The sequence below is a fragment of the Acipenser ruthenus genome, chromosome 47, assembly GCF_902713425.1.
Source record: "Acipenser ruthenus chromosome 47, fAciRut3.2 maternal haplotype, whole genome shotgun sequence".
NCBI lineage: Eukaryota > Metazoa > Chordata > Actinopteri > Acipenseriformes > Acipenseridae > Acipenser > Acipenser ruthenus.
This window is the reverse complement of record NC_081235.1, coordinates 6,174,406-6,196,014: the sequence shown is the minus strand read 5'-3', so window position 1 is coordinate 6,196,014 and position 21,609 is coordinate 6,174,406. Positions and strand designations below refer to the sequence as shown.

Sequence of the window (21,609 nt, the reverse complement as noted above, 5' to 3'; positions counted from 1 at the left end):
ACTCCACCTTCCTCCTCTGTCTGTCGTTGCCAGTAATTTAGTGATGAGGATGTGGAATTATACATGACGGCCCCTGCAGCTGGAACTGGCTTACAAGGGGATTATGCCAGTTGCTAGGCGACCCAGAATCAGGTTTCACCTACTATGAGGCCTCTGCTCTCTGACGCAGTTTCCGGCTCCAGTATATCTGAATTTAGCATATCAGCGCCCTGTGCCAAACATTCCCACATGGAAATGTATGGAAACGCTATATGCAAGCATGCAGGCTAGGCATAACCAGGGCACGCTCCTATTTTAGAGTAGGAACGCTTTAAAATAAAGTATTGGTAATAATAATAATTAAGCAGTATAAGTTTAATTTGACATGATTTCCATTGGACCCAACCCACCGGATACAAAACAGAAATTTCAAGTTGTTGTTTCACATCAGTAGCAGGCTCTACTCTATATATAGCTGCCAAACATGACCCAGTAAATATTGGCTCTTGTGAACTATAAAACATCCATTTCTAAATGGCTGCATGAAAGCTATTGAGACCAGCATTGCGATCTAATTATAATCTAATAGGGTGCATGTCAGGGCAAATCACTTAAAGTCAAAACTAGAGCCCAAGACAGAACTGCGTATTGCTTGTTGAGGATTTCATCTGTATTACCAGAACTCCCTGCAATGTTTGCAAGAAACTCCTTACATTGCTTTTACCATACTGCAGCGATACATCTATTTCTTTCAACATCAAGCCAATCTTGTTGGTGTTTCCATTTACACATCGTCATGGGTCATGAATTGCAGGCAAGAGCCTGTTCTGGATTCAGCAAGTAACAGGCAGTCTATATGCAGTGCTGTACCTGCAGGGCATTCATTCCTGTCTCTTTATTTTCATGTTAGATTAATCCACCCCTCCTGGTGTATGTCAGTTGGCAGGGGGAGAGCTTATTCAACAACATTGCATTGGGTGATATAAAACTGATGATGGATGACCAAAATAAAGCGTCGGTCACAGCAGACGGAGTGACGGAGCGGAGTGGAATGTCATGTGGTCGAGGTGTCAGTGATTACAGCAGGATTGCTATGTTATAGCTCATGACATTTTTACTCGCTGGTAAAAGTTCACCCAAGCGCTGAATTTTTATACTGCATATTGCACCTTCCCGAAAAAACATATAGATTTTTCTTGTTATTGTTAATGCTCCTTGTAGGTGATTCAGTTAATTCAGTGATTATAAACCAGCACAGATGCATACCAATGGTTTTGAAACTAGATCGGAGTTGAAACAGCAGAGACAAGCCAAGGTTTTGCAAATGGAAATGAGGCATTAACTGGTGATATTTTTTAATCTGCGAGAAATTTATAAAATGCTTGCACATGCCAGAGCTTGAGCCCTGCAAATCCTGAGCACTAATGGCTTTAAGCATCAGATGACCCTCTGACCAACCAGACAGCAGCCTGATCAATCCTGCAGATCAACGACAAAGCAAAAAAGAACAAAGTTGAGATTTTTAAACAGAAAAAAAACTGTTGTTATGACAAGTCTCCTGCTCGCTATTAATAATCCGCACAAGCCCTGATACTAATTACACACATCTACATTATCCAGAATTTGTCTTTTAAAATCTCCTGTGGGTTAAGATCTTGTAAAACACAGAGAATGTGTTACATTAACACCTCCGAGTTCATTCAAATCATCAGCCTGCAGCAGTATTTCAGAGATATAAAGGAGGACAAAGACATATTGTGGGAAACTGCAATATTGCATCAGCATCATAGGAACCAATTATAAATCTGAAAACTGCTAATAGCATTAAATGATAGAGAAAAACAGTTGCAGTAAATATCAGTATTCCAGGTAATTGAGAGGATCCTCAATAAACATATTTTGGCGCTAGGAAAATAACTAACAGCAGTAATACATCTCCTGTATTTAAACTGGTAACACCCTCTTAAAAAAAATCACATGCATCGTGTTCAGTAAAGTTGGAACATGAAAGCATACTTCAGTGCATACAGATCAGTTATGTTTATAGACAAAGTCACAGCATCCTATTAAGTAAACCAGCAGTAAATAAAAAGCCAAATATAACCCTCCTTCTGAAACTAGGTTAAGTGACACCACCCTCATTTGATTGTTTCTTTGTTTTGTTCCAACTTCAATTCCCAGACAAGAATCTATAATAAATACCCTTGCCTAATGCAGAGTGCATCTTCACCACTACCAACCTATGCTTACAAGTATTCTAAAAACAGCTATAGTGTTGTTTTACAGAATTTAAAAAACAAAAACGCTTTTTAAATACTCAAATATATGACATGCTCAGAAATGTACTTTGTTCTGTTGACAGTGGTAGGATAGTACCAGCTGTACACAAAATCTCAAACGCTATGGAGCACATGTTAAGGTAGTCTAGTTTTCAGTATACATCCGAGGCATGCAAGTTGCTGAATACCACTATCAGGAATACAGCTCTGTTTACATAAGATTGTCTAGTCTGAAGAGGAGTATAATTGAACCTGTAAACTAGCAAGCTGGAATCTGTTCAATCTAGGCAGCAGCATACAAGCACCCAATTGAATTAAGCCATGCAATTCTGATCAGAGTATTGGTTGATAAAAGCATGCAACATGCCAGGGAGGCATGAACTGGTTACATACCGTCATGGGTTTAAACATAGGTAGGTGGTTGTGCTTTTAGAGAAAGACCAGATGGGAGCTTTATTAATAAGCATGCCACTTTATAGAAACGCATTCATATTGCCATGCATTCTGGCTTGTAGAAACACATTGCATCTGTGCTCCAGACTGCATGTATTGTGTTGGGAAATGTGTGTGCATGGATGTGGAATAAAGAAAGACACAAGACAAGGTCTGAAATTCATAGTTTTAGGAGATGGCGTGACAAACCCAATGATATGGGGATAGTTGACATTTAAAATAATTAAAAAAAAAAAAAAAAAAGGACACAAGATAAAATACCAACAGTTACTAAAACACTGAACACTTTAAAATAACTGTGCATAGTTAACTTGGCACACTTTTTGGAAACTCTCACTGTTGAAGTTAAATTGTTTTAAAAAATATATAAGTTCATATTCTTGCTGCTTTCGGTCCTTGGATTCATCAATACAAAATACCAAAAATAAATCCTGCCACAATCAAGGGCAGTTTAATACAAGTCATTGTTTCTTCCAACTATTTACATCAAGATTAAAAATGTCTATTTGCCATTGATAATTACTTAAAAAAAACAAAAAAACAACCGTAAGGTTATTAGTACTATCCTAACTTCCTCAATTATTTACAAATTATCTGTACACAGGTCTTCAGAGCTCCACAGGTCCTGCTAAAGAGAATTAAAAAGAAACCATTAGATACAGGAACAGAGTAGGAAGAGGAAGATTTACATTCACGTTATGGATGGTACGTTTAAAAAATGTACCGTACAAATGGCTCACCTATAAATGATTTAACAACGTGTTCTGGATGTTTTCATACACCTGGTTGTAGATCTCCTCTCTTGATTTCAAGCCATCAAGATATTCTGATAATCATAAAAAAATATAATAATTCCAGCACCATAGAAATGTGCAGCCATCAACTAAAATGCACCATATTATGCCCCATAAAATGTACAATAAAAACAGTAATCAAGCCAACATAACTGACAAGATTGTTTTGACTACAACTTAAGGAGCGATGGAACTCCAATTAAACTAAATTTCACTTACCGACATTCATGCAGTTTTCTTCCATCTCTCTCCTGTGTTTGAGGTACATGGGCCAGACGTGCCCGTCAAACAGACCAGGGGGGTCGGGAACAGTGTATTGTCTTGTACTACAAAGAAATGAATCTGATGTAAAACAAAAACACCTTCAACTTTATTCAAAACAAATTAGCAAGTAAACAGCTGTGACTTTTGACATGGAATTTTTTTTTCAATGGCAAAGAAGCCTCATGACTAGAGCAAGCTTTTAAAAGCAAACCCAATTGTTACTATAAATAAACCATGGTTTGCAGAGATAAGGGGCACTCTAAGCAAATCGCACACATACAGCACAAACTGCAAAACAGTATGAAGCTAAACAGCTGGAGATGCCTCAGCAAAGTGCGATAGACCTCCATTTAGACTTTCATTTTAGTTCGGTCTATTGTGCAGTTTGAACCGTGTTCATGGGGATGGAGGGCCCAGATAATTTGTTCAAAAGGAAATAAAAAAAAAGTTACCTACCTCCTCCTCATTTTGCACTCTTCATATGGAATGGAAATGTAAAAGCATTTGTCACACACCTCTAACAAGGGCCTGCCAGAAACAAAATTATTATTATTTCTTGAATACATTTTAATCTGTTTGCAAATTCTGCTCTGAACACATTTTGAATGCAAATACTATACTTTGTGTTGTGCAGCAGTGCCATTTTATGGCAGCGCACACATTGCTAAGGAAACAAATCAAATTAAAACTGTACTCTACAAAACACTGTACTCTAAAAGATAAAGCATACTGCTGTTCCAGTTTGACCTAACAAAGTACTGCCCTCCTTATCTCAACCTAGCATTGCTGGGACAGCATTATACAGTATGTATAGGGCAATCTTTAATTGTGAAAAGGAATATCTTATGCTCCCAAGCACTGAGACGTATCATATTACAGAAGCATCCTACCTGTAGTTGTACAGCAGAAAGCCTTCCACTATCAGTATGTGGACCTCAGTCTCTGAATCTGGCTCCTCTGCTGTTGGTAATACATTAACTCCATGAGAACGGGCAAACTTGACTGGGTTCTCCATCCATGCACGGACAGTGTTCATCATGGCTTCCATGTCAAGGGATGTGATCACTAAACAGAGCAGAGAAAGAAGGGGAGAGGGGAAAGAGAATGACTCACTCAAGATGCAATAGTCAAAGGGGAAATGTAAGAAGGTGAAGATTAGAGGCTAGCATTACATTGCATTTTAAATTTGACCACAAAAATGTCTATTCATTATTGTAAAGGAGTATTTTAAAAAGGTACTTAATGAAAAACACCGTACTGTTTCCTACAGTGAAAACCACTCTTACCATCCCATTGTTTAAAGCCGTCCTCACCAACTTCTATCTGATCTGGAGGCTGAAATAACAGTGACCAATAAAACATTGCTGCAAACTCAGGGTGATCAGTTATTGGTTAGATCCGATCACATCCTGAACTACAGAAGCCAAGCACATGCAAAATGCCAGCAAGAAACTACAGCACTGTATAAAATTGCCAGGAAAAGCAGTTACTAAGCAACAACACGTTAGCCCAGGGGATCAAAGAGTGTTATCTGTTGACAAAGCAGTCATATTTGTATCAAGTTTGTTTAACCCTTAACTTATGCATTCAGGTCAATATAGCCCACAAGACTTTAAAAGCACATTAGCCTTTACTTAATGATCTGACAGTCTTGTGATAACTTGCCACAAAGTCATTTTATTTTATCACTGGACTTGAGATGGCACCAGTAGTATTTTGTTAACCTTTGTCCATCTCTGGCCCCATAAAAAGGATGTTTTCTGGCTGCAAATGCACTTGTCTTGTAGCCACAGAAAAAAGGGTTGAACTTATTTCACAACATTTAGACCCTAAAGAGTGGATTCTGCTACTTATTCCAGTAATCTGATATTAAAGGAGTCTTTTAAATGCAGTTGTGTTTCCTTATCTGAAAACGCTATGCATGCAAAGCAATTAAAAGTAGATCATAAACTACGTTTGTGGTTGGCTTATAAATGCAGATCCACACACTGGAGTGGAAGACTACAAAGTCTTCCACTCCAACTACTACCAGTAGGGGTCGCTGTGGTGAAGAAAAACGACCTTCACAGCGATAGTAAATAGGGACGACTAAAATGCAAAAGACAAAAGGCCATGCATTGAAAGCAAAAGAGCAAAAAAAACCGTATTCATACACCCTCCTCCCGCACCCAAAACTAACTACTTTTATATTTAAATATCCACGTTAATGCTTACCTTGAAAAAGCTGTCCTGGTGCACCACGGAACAGTTGGGCAACGTTTTGACAAGTCTATTCGTCACCGTGGTTTTCCCACCATTGGTCACACTACAGAAAAAGTTAACATGGCATAAACACATCAAAGTACTGTAACAAACACAAAAAAGGTCCACACCGTGGCATTAGGTATTGGAAGCAGGCAAACGTTACGTCTTGTAAATTACATTCACCCTGTGAAAGTGAATGCACTGCTATACGGTTGTACATTTTGGCGCCCTCCATTATAAAACATGTCTAATTGACACGCAAGAACAGTACACATTTTATTAACGTATTTGTACTTCCCTGTAACTATATATCCACTTTATTTAGCTTTTAATTTCTTGTATTGACACGTGCATATTAAAGTCAAGTTACCTGAAAATGGCTTAGATTTGTGCGATTATAATACACACAGGAGCATTGCTTAATCACACAAACAGAATTTCAGCATGCATGTACCGACTAACTTAATACATGTTGCAGTACCATTTTATTCATTTTAACTCTGGTCTTCTGTTTAAAATGCGCAAAAATGTAATGCAGTTATCTTTATTTTAGTACACTGACAGGGCCGGTTTTTTCTCTAGCTTGTTTACAGTACATTCTGGTTAGTGGGTTATGTTTCCCGCCCCGAGCACATTTAAAAATTACAACTCCGTCAATAGCTTTAATAAAAACGATAAAAAAAGCAACCATTGTACAAGACTTGTACGATATATAGTTATATATTTTACATTTATATGTTTAATGGAACTACAAATACAAAAAAGCGATACAATATCCACTGGTAACTTCACCCTTTTTAGATTTCCTTCAGGTCACGTCCGAATATAAATACTGAATGTATAAAAAAAAGCCATCATTTACGCCGTGTTGTACTTTTTAGTTCTGTTCAGTTAATTTTGAATTTATTTTCCTGCGAATACCGTTAAAACTGAAGGCGATGCGCGAGCTGTTCACTTGTGTTTTGAAAGTGCGCGCTGCTGTTTAAATCTCCCGCTCAACATCTCGTGCCTACAATCCAAACAGGCAGGAAATAACCCAAGGCGCGCGCTGACTAGTGATCAAAGCTATATAGAATGTATTTACTATAGGAATTAAGAAATATCAGCTAATTACTATTAAATACACAACACGAAATGTTACATTCGTCTTATTTATTAAATGAAAGAGCTAGATTAGCAGTTTAACACAGTATCCTGACAGCCTCTCGCTGCTGTGTAATAACGGGTTTGTTAGTTACATGAGTGAATAATCAATAGTCTCGCATCTATATATTTATTTTATCATCTAGGATGGTTCTTAACCCTAGATAGTTTAAAAGTGCTTTTTTTCATTCAGAGTGACTGCATTTAATTAATCCGTTATTGTGGTTTCACTCGAACACTTTATTCTGTGTATTTTCCCGAGATTTTAAAATAACCAGTATTGTTTTATTTAAAACACACATTCGCTCAAAATCCATTGTAGCCTTACTTTTAATCTACAACAACACATTCAGATTCACATTTTTTCAGCAAACGTTTGTGCTATAAAAACAAAATAAACAAGTATTTTGAAAAAAAATGTATGACTTACCCGCCAATGCCTATAATGTATTTCATGCTGTCGGTTTTATCTGGGACTTCGTCTTCTTTTCAATACAAATAAAAACGGAGGGAAAATAAACCCCGATTTAACAGCAAGGAAAAAAAACACAACAAACAATATTCTCTCCTCCAGAACCTCGCTGTCTTTTTACTATTTCATTGATAAAGATACAGCGTGCCTTTAACTTTATAGCCTCTCTCTGTCTTACGTCACTCCGAAACGCCCCCACGTGTCTGGCCGCCTTTCTCTCTCACTCTCTCTCTCTCCAATAGCTTCTTTCTTAACAGCAGCCAATCAAGCATCATAAAGCGGTCTATGGACATGAGTAGAGCCAATCAGCGCCGCCGAAGCGCGCATGCTTATGCAAGGTCGCTCATTGCAACCTGCACCTGTCGAGTTGTGTCAGGTAGCGCGCAGTGCGCGAGCTAGTCGGACTTTTCCACCTGGTCGTGGATGCTAAAAATAAACCAGGTTAGGCGATGTGGAGGTCGAGGGTGCAATTATACCCAAATTATTATAAGCAATCCCATCCGAGTTTTCAGGTTAATTAGGATCATGGTTGCATTTCTAAATGGAGCAACGTACAGTAAAAGTGCGTTTACTAATATATAGTAAAGCCTTTTCTCTCATTGTTTGTTTGTTGGGTAAAATGTAAAAGATGCCTCTCGTTTTGAGTGATGTGTTTTTTTGTATTGTTTCATACATATTTTTACAAATTTAAGGAAACGTACATTTATTTATTTATTTATTTATTTATTTATTTATTTTTAACTTTGGCATTAGTAAAGTAATTCCCCCCCCCCCCCCCCCCCCCTCCCCCTACAAAAAAAACGACGTGTAAAATACACACACACACACACACACACAAACACGGTCGAACTGTGTACGTTTCTAGTTTCTGTACTCTGTCTCATGGAGGTGAGGATAGCTCTATATAGTTTTGGACATTTAGCGGTGTATCAGTTTAACAAAAAGAGTTAAACAAAAAAATACACTAGAAATATAACGTTGCATAGTTGTGTGTGTGATACAGGTGGCAGTGAAAAGGGCTGGGTGTGAGGCAAAAGGAAGTTCAGACAATGCATAGAACATTAAACCCAGATGTTTTCTAGCACTGTGTGCGTCTACACACAGTAAACTGTATTCTTAAAGTGTTTGCAGAGATTCTCTTAACATGCAAATTATGTTGCTGCCGGTCAGGTATGATGCAATTTAAGTGAAAATCGAGGCATTTTTTCCTGCTGTATTTCCATCCCTCCTGAAAGACAGTGCTCACTTTCCCTGCTGGAGCAGTATCCCCACCCTGGCTCTGTAATTAAATATGCAGACAGACATCCTGTATTGGGTTTCGTGTATATAGGAAAAGCGTGCCAAGGCCACTGGGTAACTCAGCTGAGGCAGGAGAGAGTAGGGGGGCTGCACATTCTACAGTATGTACAGTACAGGGTTCCAACTAGAACCTAACTGGGTTCTAAAGATGCTTCCAATGGTTCTATACAGAATGCCAGCAGGAACCCTCTTTTCCTTAGTGTGTGAGAAGGGGGCATTTGTGGCTTCACATTAGTCCTTTTTATATAATTTTAAGGTATTTTTTTTACACAACAACACAGCCCAGAGCTCTTAAATTTGATATAGTATCAGTCCACCAAATAGAGAGCTCTCCATTTCACACTCTCTGTCATTGCTACACTTTGGACATTTAATTTTTTTTTTACCAGCTGTGTTCACATGTCTGTCAGTTTATTGCCTAGTATTAAAACGTCCCCAGTCCATCAGACCTAGCACTAAGCTACACTGTCCACCAGTTCTCAGCTGTTCAACCATTAGGCATTGTCTTCCAGCCCATCAGAAAACAAAAGGCTTCAGTCAGTCCCTCATCTCTAACATACTCACACACCAGAGGACTTAAAAGAGTTTTCATTCAAATCAAAAATACAGCGAGACAGTGTCGGATTCACTTGTAATTTTAATATTCACAGATCATAATTGCATCATACAAAGCAGAAAATACATCTGTACACAAACGGCAGCTAGCATGGTTCAGAGAGGGGTGGGGAAGACTCCAGACTGTCGATTTTAACGGTGATGCTCAGCGAGGTCGTTCAGAGGAGCCAGGGCTGCATTTCAGTTACAGTCACCCTCATCCTCATCTCCTCCGAATTACAAGAACCAACCCAGGAAACTGAGACAAGGAGACTTGACACTCTTCTCTGTGCCACTCAAGCACTGATTACTGGAAGGATAGTGGGCCAGCAGAAGGGTCTGATCGCTCGCTTTCGCCTCCACTGCTCAGAGGAGGAATGCTTACGGGTGTAACATAAGCTGTTACACCAGTGCAAAGTTTACACACTTCTGTCCTGCTTTTCAAAAGTTCACACATCACTATCCAGACCAGATAATCAGCAGCTGGATTACAGCACTGGGTAATTATCCCGCGATTGCCTCTAAAAACAGGTGGGTGATACAGTGCATTTGAAAATGCTCTACCAATCCAGCTGTGGTTTATCCCAGTACAGGCTGATCAAATCAACCCTCCATGCCCTCCACATCTGGAGTTACAAGAGATTACAGACTGCAAACTTTGAACAGGAGCAAAACCTTCGCACAGTAAATCCAGTCCTGTAGGTCTACAAGTTGAACTGTCATTTATAGAGTTCTTGTGTGGTCCAGTGGTTAAACAAAAGGGCTTGTAAGCAGGAGGCCCCCCGGTTCAAATCCCACCTCAGCCACTGACTCATTGCGTGACCCTGAGCAAGTCACTTAACCTCCTTGTGCTCCGTGTTTTGGGTGAGACTTAATTGTAAGTGACTCTGCAGCTGATGCATAGTTCACACACCCTAGTCTCTGTAAGTCGCCTTGGATAAAGGCGTCTGCTAAATAAACAAATAATAATAACTAAGAACCAAATTGTGTTTTTCATTCAGTTTAGTTACAAACCCACTCTGGTTTTTTTTTTTTTAATAAAAACAAGTGCAATCTAATGACAAATGTAGCACAAGCTGCATTGTTCAAATATTCTCTGTGGCATCTTTTTGACAGCTGACGCTGTGCTGATGAGCGCACTGCCTGTCCTCGTATACCTTATGCAATGTGTATGAGCGTTCCAGAATGCTGCAACAGCAGGTGTGAACTTTGTACAATTAGTTCCTGTGACCGTGTAGGACAGGTTTGTCATGAAATTTAATTCAGCAAGATGAGTTATAGCATTTAAATTCCACTGCGTGTGTGACTACTTGTAGTTTAATACCTGGTTTTTTTTTGGGGGGGGGGGGGGGGCTGAGGCACAGCGGGGTCCTGTTTTCAGTGTTAAAGAACACACTTTTTGGAACATGTTTTCAGATAGAGAAAATCTAAAAATGACAGTTCTCCTAGCGATAAGATCCCCTTAAATGATCCCGGAATGCGGTACTCATTTGTAAAACAAACCCACTGCTTAGTTTTGCAATCCACTTTTTTTTTTTTCCTTTTGAAAATAAAACCACAAGAGTCCTGATGGAGCTGCTAGAACCAAGCAGGCGCTGACAGTCAGGTGAGGGTCACTGCTGTTGATCGGGCTGGTTTACCATTCAGAGTGAAATGAGCGAAGAAACAGCTGCTTGGGTTTGTGATGACTGCTGCTTTTCTCAGACAGCGATCCACGCAAACCCAAGCAGCTGTCTCTTCACTCGTTTCACTCCGAATGGTAAATAATGTTTTCGAGGAATTGCTATAGCAGAATTTACAGAACACCCCATGAATACTTTTAAAAGCAAAGGCAACCTGCAAACGAATCCCAGAAGCATGCATAAGCACTGAGATTACTGTTCAAAGTGTACTCCATTCTGTAGAGTCTTTGAACCAGCGCGGCAGAACTGGAGGTACTGAACACACTGCTGGTAATCGAAGCATGCCAATATTAAAGTCAAGAAAACGAACGTGGTAAGAATGGTATATACAAGACTCTGTGAAGACCACACTGTTATTAAATGTTAATTTCATCATTTTGGAAGCCAAAGGTATATGAAAACATATTTCTATTTTTTTTGTTTTGTTTTGTTTTGTTTTTTCACAACATACTTAAACTACAGTAATAATAATAATACAAAAAAGGATCCCCACCCGCTACCCTCATCCTGCTTTAATTCTACTGTCATGCCAATAAAATATTAGCAAGCAAATAAATCAAGGAGCAATATCTAAATAAATAAATACACAATACAAAAAAAGAAAGTGCTTCTGAAACTCCCGACTGGTTTAGATTTTCTGTGTCAGATCCGATATGAAAATTACACAGAATGAATGATACGGTTCCAGAATACTGACAATGGAATACCATTGGAATACTGGAGCGAGGGTTAGGGTGAGGGTTAGGGTTCGGGTTAGGGTTCACTTCTTAAAGATAAAAAATAAATGAGCTCTCTTTTCATCTCTCTTTCCATCCTCCCGGACTGTAAACATGAATTTTCTTCAGTTTTTTCTTTTGTTTTCTGCAGAAAGAGTAAGAAAGAACAAAAACGATGATATGATTATTAAGTGGGTGTTAGCTTAGGGTGTTAGGAAGTAAGACTCCCGTTGCACTGCAGTTTGATCCGTTCCTAATTTTACTATGCGGTTAATAAGACACACATGAGCCTGTTACCTATACACTGGGGCTAATCAAGCTTGCAGTAAAACCTGGAATGGGAGAAACTGCTATGCAATAGGAGTCTGAATACCATCCCTGCTTTGTAGGTATGGCCAACGAGAAAATGACCAGAACGTACTGTACACGTGCTTCAGTGGTGTTCTGAAGACAGAATTGTTTGGGCTGCCAATGCCGGTTGTGTTACAGTGCCCTCTTGTGGTGGGAAACCGCACTACACCACATGGAAAGTAATACACACACAGTACTGCAGTGCAAACATGCTCTTGTGGTAAATCATGGCTTGTGACCTGAATGAGAAGCAGCTGCGGTCCATCCCCTTCACGGTTCTATGACTGCTCTGCTGTCGTTGTTCCAGGCCTGTGGTTCAAAAAGATGTCAAAAGTAAAAGTTCAGGCATGATTGGACTATGATCCAAAGTATAAATACACTTACAATGTATTTCAAATCTGCAGTGTCCCCTTTATTTGTGCACTAAAATATAAAAATCTGCTTACTGCGTTACTCTATACATGCAGTTAAACCCTCTGTATTCTCTACTTCATCAGAAACCAGCCAGTTTGATACATCCCCAACTTGTGATCTCTCCTTACCTCTCTGTCTCTGCCGGCTGCTGCTGCTGCTGTTCCTCCTCCAACCTGTAGGGGGAAGCAGAGTGCAGTTATGTTTCCGTTCAATCAGGAGCACTGTACTTGCAATGGAATTCAAGCCCACATCACAGGCTGCAGTGATGTCATGAGCAAAACAAATACATAATCCCACCCTTGTATACAGTATAGATTTAGGGTTAGAGGGTTAGATTTAGGGTCAGGGTTTGTGTGAGGTACGGTAAGGTTTGAGATTAGGGTTGCAAGTTTCAGCTTTCGTATGCTTTTCACCGCGTGTAGTTTAAATTTGCTCATGTCTAATACGTTTCCATTGAACTGAGGAGAAAAGCAATCGATGGTTATACCTGTCCTTACGTGCTTTAATTCTGTCTTCTTCAAACCTAAAAGAAAGCACACACATTAATAGCTCAGCGGCATGGCAGACTGTGACTAGTCAAGTCAAACTGGGCTTTCATTGCAGCCATACAAGGAATTTGACATGGAAATGTAAAACATACACATGGCCAAAAGTTTTGCATCACCCAATAGAATGAACACATTTTGCTTCATAAAGTCGAATGAAACCTGCTGCTAACATATTGAATTACATACAGCTTTGTAGTTTTCCATCTGCTTAACAAAAAACTGACAAAAACTGGGACAGTTCGAAATCTAACATGAAATACTGTACCACTATTATGACTTTTGCGATACCATTTTGTAGTTTCTTTAATTACATGATGTTAAATAAAAGATCTAAATTACATTCACACTTTGAATCATCTCAAGGTTCTATTTGATGCAAAACTTTTGGCCATAGCTGTAGTTTTGTAGAGAGTAGCTCAGCCAGTCTAAACTATGAAAAGATCCATTCAGAATTTAGCTGGTATTGTGTGCCCTCTTGTGGTGACGGGTACTTACTGCAGGATACACTCTGGGATCTGCACGTGCTCCATGGGGATGATCTGCCCCAGTTCCTCCAGGCTGTGGGCGTAGCGGATCTTATTCATGAACTTCACACTGCAGACAGACAGACAGACAGACAGTTAGACAGGCAGTCAGACAGACAGCGTGCTGCAGTATTGTGATCTGATAGGTGGAGCAGCAGGTTTAAAAACAATCGCTAGCCTGAAAAACTCTTTTGAACCCTTCCAGTCCTATCTTAACTGTTTCAAAGAATACCGTGGCCTCGGGAAAAGAGAAACTCCATAAAGAGGTTCCTTTTTGAATTCTAAACTAATTCAGGGGTGAAAGGGTTAATGCATGAATGCTCTGTTGCTCTCACCTGATGAAGGGTCTGGAGATTGCCAGGATGGTACGAATGAACCAGGACGGGTGAGCGATTATCAGGGACTTCAGGTTCTTCCTAAGCCTGTGCAAACACATTAAAGACACAGCAGGCTATTTCAATAATCTCAGCCTTAAATATTCCATTAAATCCGGCACCCTTTAACCCTGTATGAAACCTACCAGGTGGTCCAGGCCCACCACCACTTATTAAAACAATTATAGCAAAAAAATGATTCCATCAATCTTACCCACTTTCCATTAGCGAGTGCAGTTTCGAACGCAGCGCATGTTATGGCAAACATAATGTTTATTTTTGCCTGTCTTTCCGGTTAGTCTTCCACTCCTGTGTTCGTTTCAGCAGGGTTAACATGCATAATTTACGTGGGTGCAGAGCGTTTGAAAATAACCCCCCACCTCCTGTCGATCATCTGGTAGCACTTTTTCAGCCAGCCCAGGCCGGGCATCCTGCGTCGCGGTGTGGCCCCGTTCAGGTAGATGATCATGTAGTCCTCAGCCACCAGCAGCTCCAGACTGCTGATCACATACCTGCAGGGCAGACAGGGTGTGCAGTCTGTCACTGACCAGCAATAGCTTGAAACTGAGCTGCAGGACCCACAGAAAAGTGTCCTATAGCATAGACTCCTACAGTACAAATAGCAAGCAGTGGTAGCAGTTTGATAGACCGCATGCAGGGGTGCACATTCATGCACATCGTCAGGTGTGCCTGTGCTTCACTTTGCTTTCGTTATACTCTTCAACAGCTTGATACGCCCTGGTACTCACAGGAAGAGGTTCTCCATGATGTAATGGTAGTCCGCGCAGTTACTGTCAGGGAGGTAGCAGGCCGCGAAAACGATGATGGCGTTCAAGCCCTCTCCATAGTAACCTGGGGCAAGGCAGTCAGTCACTCAAACAAGGAACCAATCATTTCAATATCTCAAGCCTTAAGTACATCCTGTCAACCACAGTGTAGCCATTAACCTGCTCCCCCTGCAACACGCTGCTTCTTGTGAGATCATGCAGAACACAAATGATTAGGTTCAAATTAATATGGTTTACGATTTTGACTTGTTACAACCCACAGTATTTTTTAAAATAAATAAAATAAAGCATTAATCATAAGAGATGTTCAGATATTCTTTGTGCACCTCTGCCAGTTCTTTCCCGGATTGCACGGCAGTGTGCTTGCCTTTGGCACCCGCACTCACCCCCGTGCGTGACCACTCTCAGGTAGGGCCTGATGACCTGCATGTCGATGCGGTGCTCCTGCTCGCCGATGATCACCGTCCTCCATAGGCGCCCGTTAGCCCCTGACCCCTCCCCCTCCTCGCCCCCTGGCTCCGCCCCCTCTCCGGGGAGCGCCTTCGCCAAGGCCACGGGCGTATCGTCTGAAACAAGCAGGCAGAGCGGGTCAGGACACCGTGCCAAACACACAAGGGTTTTGGCTAATGTGGGGGGAACCATAGCTGGCTCATACCCCAGGGCATTCTGGTAGTTGTAGTCCTGCATCTCTTAAAGGCTGTTTCAACACCATGTAAAGCATTGCACAGAAGCACACATGCATACAGAAAGCAGCTCTACCGTATATCTGTGCTATTCAGGAATACCTTAAACTAAACCTCAGAGACCCCTAATAGTCCAGGTTTTCGTTTTCAAACCCAGATTATATTTCAGCCTCGCCTCTGTATTGCAGTAACTAAAGTCTTCGGTTAGGCTGTCTGGGAGTATGTTTTTTATTTGCATGCTGGAAAGCAATGCACATTCAAAACCAATATTTAGTTCCCGGTTGAAAACAACAGCATGGACTGTTAGTTAGGGGTGGGTTCTACCCTTCTACAGGACCCCTGACCCCTGCCCCCTGACCTTCCCACTCCAGCTCGTTGCCGTTGCCGATGAACTCGAGGGAGTCGGTCTCGTCGGGGGTCTCGATGTCGTCCACGTTGATGTCCAGATCGTCCGGAGTGTCGAGGAAGTCGTCGGACAGGAGGGAGCCCTCGCTCCGGTCGAGGGACAGGCTCATCTCGGGGGCCACCAGGGTGCGCCTCTTCCTGTGAGCCCCGCCCCCCCCGCCCACATTCAGAGAGGTGGGCGGAGCTGCAGAGAGGAGAGGAGAGAGGCATCGTCACGTCGCGCTGAACGACAAGACAGGAGCTGGTTAAAGATCCATTAAACTGTCGTTGTCCTCATTTGACGACAGTCATTTTTTGGGAGCATTTTTAACTGGCATCTACCTGTTATTTAAATGTTCTCTTTAACTTTAACCACAAAAGTCTAAATGTAATCTGTCAAATTACATAAATACATCTTGCATTTTGATTTTTTCAAAGAAAAATAGCAGACCTACATAGCATTTAATACACGTGGAAAAACCATAGAATGAGCTATACTATGCACAACTCTTCACCATGCCTAGCCTATGCTTTACATGCATTTACTGTGCTTTATTACAATTTGCAATGCTTTTACTATATAAGGGAGTAGACTGCAAATGTATCCTATGGGACTTCCATTAAAGCTGAAACCCTTCCATAGTAGATATTTCATTTTGGGCTGCATCTTGTGTTCCTATCTTGAAGACCCCTGGTTTTTAACACAGTATTCTTCTGGAAGGGGGTTAAGGACGCGGTGAAGCCAGGCGGCAGTGTTCTGTACTCACAGGTCCTGTTGTCATCAGTGAGGCTACATTCCATATCCATGTCTTCTGGCAGGGGTCTGCGGGGAGACCAAAGCTACAGTCATCATTGGCTGATGGAGCTTTCCGACGCATGTGTGGAAAAGAGTGTGGAGGAGCCCACACAAAGTATTAGAAACAGACGGGTAAGAGAATCTATATGTACTCACCTATATTTAACCTATGTTATATATATATATATATATATATATATATATATATATATATATATATATATATATATATATCTCATAAGGTGATGGATGAGTGATGAGCACAAGGTTTTGATGGAAATTGGTTATGGCTAATTCCATAGGAACAGATAAAAGGGACCCCATCTTATTTTGAACGATATGTTTTCAGTATAAATAGAAGAGTGTGAATCCGAACACTCACAGATCTCCTCCCCACCCCCAGCAGCAGTCATGTACCATCGCCCCCCACCCCCAGTAGCAAAAAGGTTATTATCTTCAATCTGCTGTTTTATGCTAGTGACCGTCTTGCATGACGAAATGTAACGGATGCGCAGTTACAGCATTTGCCCACCGAGTGGCACTGAGGTGAAATCTCATCTCAGGACCTGCTGCTGTAACTGTTTTCAAAGATACGGCTTCAGGATGCCCGAATGGCTTAACCAAACCCAAAGCCTACATTTGAAAACACCCAGCCAACGCACTGTGGCTTCCTGCGCTGAACTCTTCACACCCATTTGGCCACACAATGCAAAAACAAAACATGCAGCAAACTGTATTAGCAAATCAATCTGACTGTTCAAACATCACAGCTGCAAGACAGGAGATCAAACAAGCCTTTAGCAGCAGCTATGGCAGTACAGCACAGCACAGCACAGCTCAGCTCAGCACAGCACACCACAGCACAGCACAGCTCAGCACACCACACCACAGCACAGCACAGTAATACTGATACGGAGGCTGAACATCCCTTTGGGCAAGTGTCTCTGTCTATCTCTTTCTGTCTGCTAGCATATTTTTTATTCATTTTGGAAAAAGAGGCACCTGCAAATGCTTCTGCTAATAAAAAAATATATATATATCTCTTTGCACACACACATAAAATCTAGCTGGAATAATACTGTCTCACTTACCTGTCTGTAATGCTGAGATTTTTATATACGTATATGTATGTATATATATAATTATATATAAAGATATTTCCTGTTATTTTTGTCCTAAGCCTTTTCTTCCCTTGTTTTCAATGCAGTCCTCCCCTTGAAGATATGCACGCACACGCTTTATAATAAAGCAGTCACTGCTCCTGTTATTTTTCTAAGCCAGCCCTGCCTCCATTTTCCACTGGATGCTGTTGTTTTGTTGGTAGCCCACAGTGTCACATGACGCGGAGTTTTACCATATAAGGACAGCCTGCACCTGCTTCCTCTCCCACTCCCTGAATGGGAGGCCCTTTGGCTCAGCTCCCTCTCCTTCTCTCTCTCCGCCTCTCTCTCTCTCATCCTCTCTCTCTTATTCCCCGGGGTGGGTCACACTGAGCCCCCCGCCCTCCCATCCTCCCCTCTGATTCAAAACATGCAGACAGACGGAGATGCTGCAAATGCCTTTATTAACCCTTCCCTGTTCTGTTGGATTCTTAACTTGGCTTGACAGTAACCCTGTAACAGATGCAGGTCCGGCCCAGAACAAAATGAACTGAGGAAAGTGATCTGGTACAGGAATATGTATTTATAAATGGACAGGACTGGAGTTGAAAAAAAAAAAAAACACAGACAGAAAATGATGCGTTAAAATAACTAAAAGATCTTCGTCAAAAGAAATGAACCTTATTTATGCCCCACTGATGGAACCGAGTGGTGACCTCATTCAGATACAAGCTCTGTCGTCACTGTGCCACAGGCTGATCTGATTGAGGACTGACCGTTTTTCAATCAGGAACGAGGAACAGGGATTACCAGCTTATTCACTCTCACTTTCTCTCTCCTCTGTTCTGCTGTTCTCTCCCTCGCTCTCTTTTACATCCCCCCTCTCCCTGAACGTTGTCATGGCAACACGACTGCTCTCTCTCTGTCTCTCTCTCTGTGTCTCTCTCACCAGCTCTCCTACCAGCTCCGCAGCATGCACACCAGGTCGTATTTAATGTAATGATTTATTTCCTGACTGGGAAGCAGTACAGATCAAACTAAATGGCAATTTGCAGTTCTCTTAGGCTAAACAATGCTTTTTAAAAAACTGAAAGTGGGTAAACAACACTACAAACTCTTCGATTCATGTGCAAAACCCCAGAGCTCTCTAAATGCAAAACCCAGTGCCTTGTCACACCAGCAAGTCCGAAGCCTGCTTTCAATAGACATCTACCACTATAAAAACAGGCAATGGTAGAGAATGCAGTAACACTGAAAAGTTTTGGTTAGAAGTCTCTCTCAGTGTCTACAATGGCTTCAGAGGCCAGCAGCAGCTCCCTGATTAGTTAAGACAGACTTTAAAGAGTAAACGGAGCTCAGGTGTCGTTTTGATGAGAAAGTCCTCTCCCTGCCAGGTAAAGACAGCTCTAGAGGAAGGCGATGCTGTCCCAGCTTCAGCGTTCACCCTTACCTGGGGAAGTCTTCATCCTGCCACTCATCCTTCACCTCCATGTTCTCCATGCGCAGTGTGGCCTCAGTGGTGCCCATCGTCAGGGCTGGAGCGAGGGGCCGAGGACTGCAGAACAAGAGAGAGCAGAGATACAGGACTGCAGAACAAGGGAGAGCAGAGACACAGGACTACAGAACAAGGGAGAGCAGAGACACAGGACTACAGAACAAGGGAGAGCAGAGACACAGGACTGCAGAACAAGGGAGAGCAGAGACACAGGACTGCAGAACAAGGGAGAGCAGAGACACAGGACTGCAGAACAAGGGAGAGCAGAGACACAGGACTGCAGAACAAGGGAGAGCAGAGATACAGGACTACAGAACAAGGGAGAGCAGAGATACAGGACTGCAGAACAAGGGAGAGCAGAGACACAGGACTGCAGAACAAGGGAGAGCAGAGACACAGGACTGCAGAACAAGGGAGAGCAGAGACACAGGACTGCAGAACAAGGGAGAGCAGAGATACAGGACTACAGAACAAGGGAGAGCAGAGATACAGGACTGCAGAACAAGGGAGAGCAGAGATACAAGACTACAGAACAAGGGAGAGCAGAGATACAGGACTACAGAACAAGGGAGAGCAGAGATACAGGACTACAGAACAAGGGAGAGCAGAGATACAGGACTGCAGAACAAGGGAGAGCAGAGACACAGGACTGCATAACAAGGGAGAGCAGAGACACAGGACTACAGAACAAGGGAGAGCAGAGACACAGGACTACAGAACAAGGGAGAGCAGAGACACAGGACTACAGAACAAGGGAGAGCAGAGATACAGGACTACAGAACAAGGGAGAGCAGAGATACAGGACTACAGAACAAGGGAGAGCAGAGACACAGGACTGCCCTCGGAAAAGTTCACCTCAGTAATTCTGCAGGTTTTTTTGCTATGATTTAAATTTAAAATGCACATACCACAATGTCATATACATGTATTTTGCATTATATGGGTAAGTACACACACACATACATACATACATACATACACACATACACACATGCATACATATGCATGCATACAGATAATACACATATATAGGCTAATTTTTTTTCTTTTTCAAATGCATGCTAAAATCCCCCCCCCCGAAACTGATGGGTATTAAATACTCACAGCTCTCTCTCTCCCTATCTCTCCCCCTCTTCCTCTCGTCGCTCGCTGCTTTCCTTCGCTCTTCAGTGATGCGGAGTCTGAGCAAAGGCGTCGCTACTTCCCCTCGCAATCCCGAGCGACGAGACCACCGCCGTGCAGCAGGTGTGAGGAGCGGACCCGCAGACACAAAAAACGGAAGGGAACGAGCTGAGCACGAACGAGACAGCGCGGAGACACCCCCGGGGTGTGGGATGGATGGAGGCGGAGCGGCGGGTCCAGCGGCTCTTTGCTTGCTAGTCACGGCGTATCAGAGCATCGGGATGCTGATGTTAGCGTCGATGCCGTTCCCGATCGGGTATCCACTCCTACGTACCATGGCTGCTGGCTGCTCTGGATCTGTATAGCTGGAGGTCTTCTCTCTCTCTCTCTCTCTCTCTCTCTCTCTCTCTCTCTCTCTCTCTCTCTCTCTCTCTCTCTCTCTCTCTCTCTCTCCAGCTGTGGTGTATTCAGGACACTGTGAGCGAGCAGCACAGCGCTGTCGTTATTCCACAGGGCTAGGAAGCAGAGCAACAGCCTCCTTGCTTTTACAGCTATCTCTCTCTCTCTCTGTCCCTGTCAATGCTCGCCCCATTTTCCTGAACTATAAGCACTGCAGCCGCAGTAGCGCTGTACAGTTGAGGAGAGAGTCTTGCATAGTGGATTTGAAAGCAGAGGTAGTCCTAGAATTTTCACAGAGTGGGCACCAACGACCACCATCCCCCTGCTATCTACCAACCGTTGACATTGATAAACAATTCATTAACACACTATACATGCTTATAGTGACACATAATATCATACAATTAGGCAGGGAGGAGCGTCTGATCCTCTATGCAAAAGAGTCAGTCTGCAGGTGTTGGTAATAGAGTTCATATAGACTACACCAGCTCACTCAATAAGTGGTCCAGGTGCCAAACGAACTCCTATTGGGTTGCGATATATTGTGTATATCACTGTAAACTTCTGAAAGGAGCATTATGACTTTCCAGATCTGCTGTCTTGCCTATTGCGACTGAAACTGCAACAGGGAGATGCAACTTTTTGTTCTCAGTGAATGCATTTTAGGGGAACACTGTTGATCTGTCGTGTTGTCAGGGGCAACCTGTTGGAC

General features: G+C 42.1%; 2 protein-coding genes across 6 annotated transcripts; both read right to left on the bottom strand.

Moving 5' to 3' along the window:
• Nucleotides 1–2,865: 2,865 nt before the first annotated feature.
• Nucleotides 2,866–7,840, bottom strand: LOC117401338 (nicotinamide riboside kinase 2-like). Of its 3 annotated transcripts, none has more exons than XM_034001940.3 (8): nucleotides 7,587–7,840; nucleotides 5,984–6,074; nucleotides 5,056–5,104; nucleotides 4,660–4,834; nucleotides 4,226–4,297; nucleotides 3,725–3,831; nucleotides 3,452–3,537; nucleotides 2,866–3,336 (listed from the first exon to the last, which is right to left on the bottom strand). In XM_034001940.3, exons 1-7 carry the CDS (start codon nucleotides 7,610–7,612, stop codon nucleotides 3,452–3,454), a joined length of 606 nt encoding a protein of 201 aa, XP_033857831.1. In that variant the 5' UTR covers nucleotides 7,613–7,840; the 3' UTR covers nucleotides 2,866–3,336. The 3 variants fall into 3 exon arrangements, with proteins under 3 accessions (XP_033857831.1, XP_034767682.1, XP_034767683.1); XM_034911791.2 differs by having other exon boundaries at nucleotides 2,866–3,339; nucleotides 7,587–7,836; XM_034911792.2 differs by lacking the exons at nucleotides 5,056–5,104; nucleotides 7,587–7,840 and having other exon boundaries at nucleotides 2,866–3,339.
• Nucleotides 7,841–9,546: 1,706 nt separating this feature from the next.
• LOC117401310 (caytaxin-like) lies at nucleotides 9,547–21,128 on the bottom strand. 3 transcript variants are annotated; one of them, XM_059014209.1, is made up of 13 exons: nucleotides 20,481–21,124; nucleotides 19,332–19,436; nucleotides 16,753–16,808; nucleotides 15,960–16,190; nucleotides 15,305–15,484; nucleotides 14,880–14,982; nucleotides 14,511–14,642; nucleotides 14,092–14,178; nucleotides 13,728–13,826; nucleotides 13,172–13,207; nucleotides 12,813–12,857; nucleotides 12,510–12,579; nucleotides 9,547–12,064 (listed from the first exon to the last, which is right to left on the bottom strand). In XM_059014209.1, exons 2-12 carry the CDS (start codon nucleotides 19,406–19,408, stop codon nucleotides 12,549–12,551), a joined length of 1,077 nt encoding a protein of 358 aa, XP_058870192.1. In that variant the 5' UTR covers nucleotides 19,409–19,436; nucleotides 20,481–21,124; the 3' UTR covers nucleotides 9,547–12,064; nucleotides 12,510–12,548. The 3 variants fall into 3 exon arrangements, with proteins under 3 accessions (XP_058870192.1, XP_058870193.1, XP_058870194.1); XM_059014210.1 differs by lacking the exon at nucleotides 13,172–13,207 and having other exon boundaries at nucleotides 20,481–21,128; XM_059014211.1 differs by lacking the exons at nucleotides 19,332–19,436; nucleotides 20,481–21,124 and adding an exon at nucleotides 17,873–18,224.
• Nucleotides 21,129–21,609: the final 481 nt, after the last annotated feature.

What these genes read in the sequence shown, in the direction of transcription:
- LOC117401338 (XM_034001940.3), bottom strand. Translation starts at nt 7,612, where the DNA reads ATGAAATACATTATAGGCATTGGCGG. An exon ending in CGGCTTTAAACAATGGGATG is followed by an intron (nt 4,835 to 5,055) that starts GTAAGAGTGGTT and finishes TGCTCTGTTTAG; the next exon opens with TGATCACATCCCTTGACATG. An exon ending in AGAAAACTGCATGAATGTCG is followed by an intron (nt 3,538 to 3,724) that starts GTAAGTGAAATT and finishes TATGATTATCAG; the next exon opens with AATATCTTGATGGCTTGAAA.
- LOC117401310 (XM_059014209.1), bottom strand. Translation starts at nt 19,408, where the DNA reads ATGGGCACCACTGAGGCCACACTGCGCATGGAGAACATGGAGGTGAAG. An exon ending in CACTGATGACAACAGGACCT is followed by an intron (nt 16,191 to 16,752) that starts GTGAGTACAGAA and finishes TCCTCTCTGCAG; the next exon opens with CTCCGCCCACCTCTCTGAAT. An exon ending in ATCCCAGAGTGTATCCTGCA is followed by an intron (nt 13,208 to 13,727) that starts GTAAGTACCCGT and finishes GCTTTCTTTTAG; the next exon opens with GTTTGAAGAAGACAGAATTA.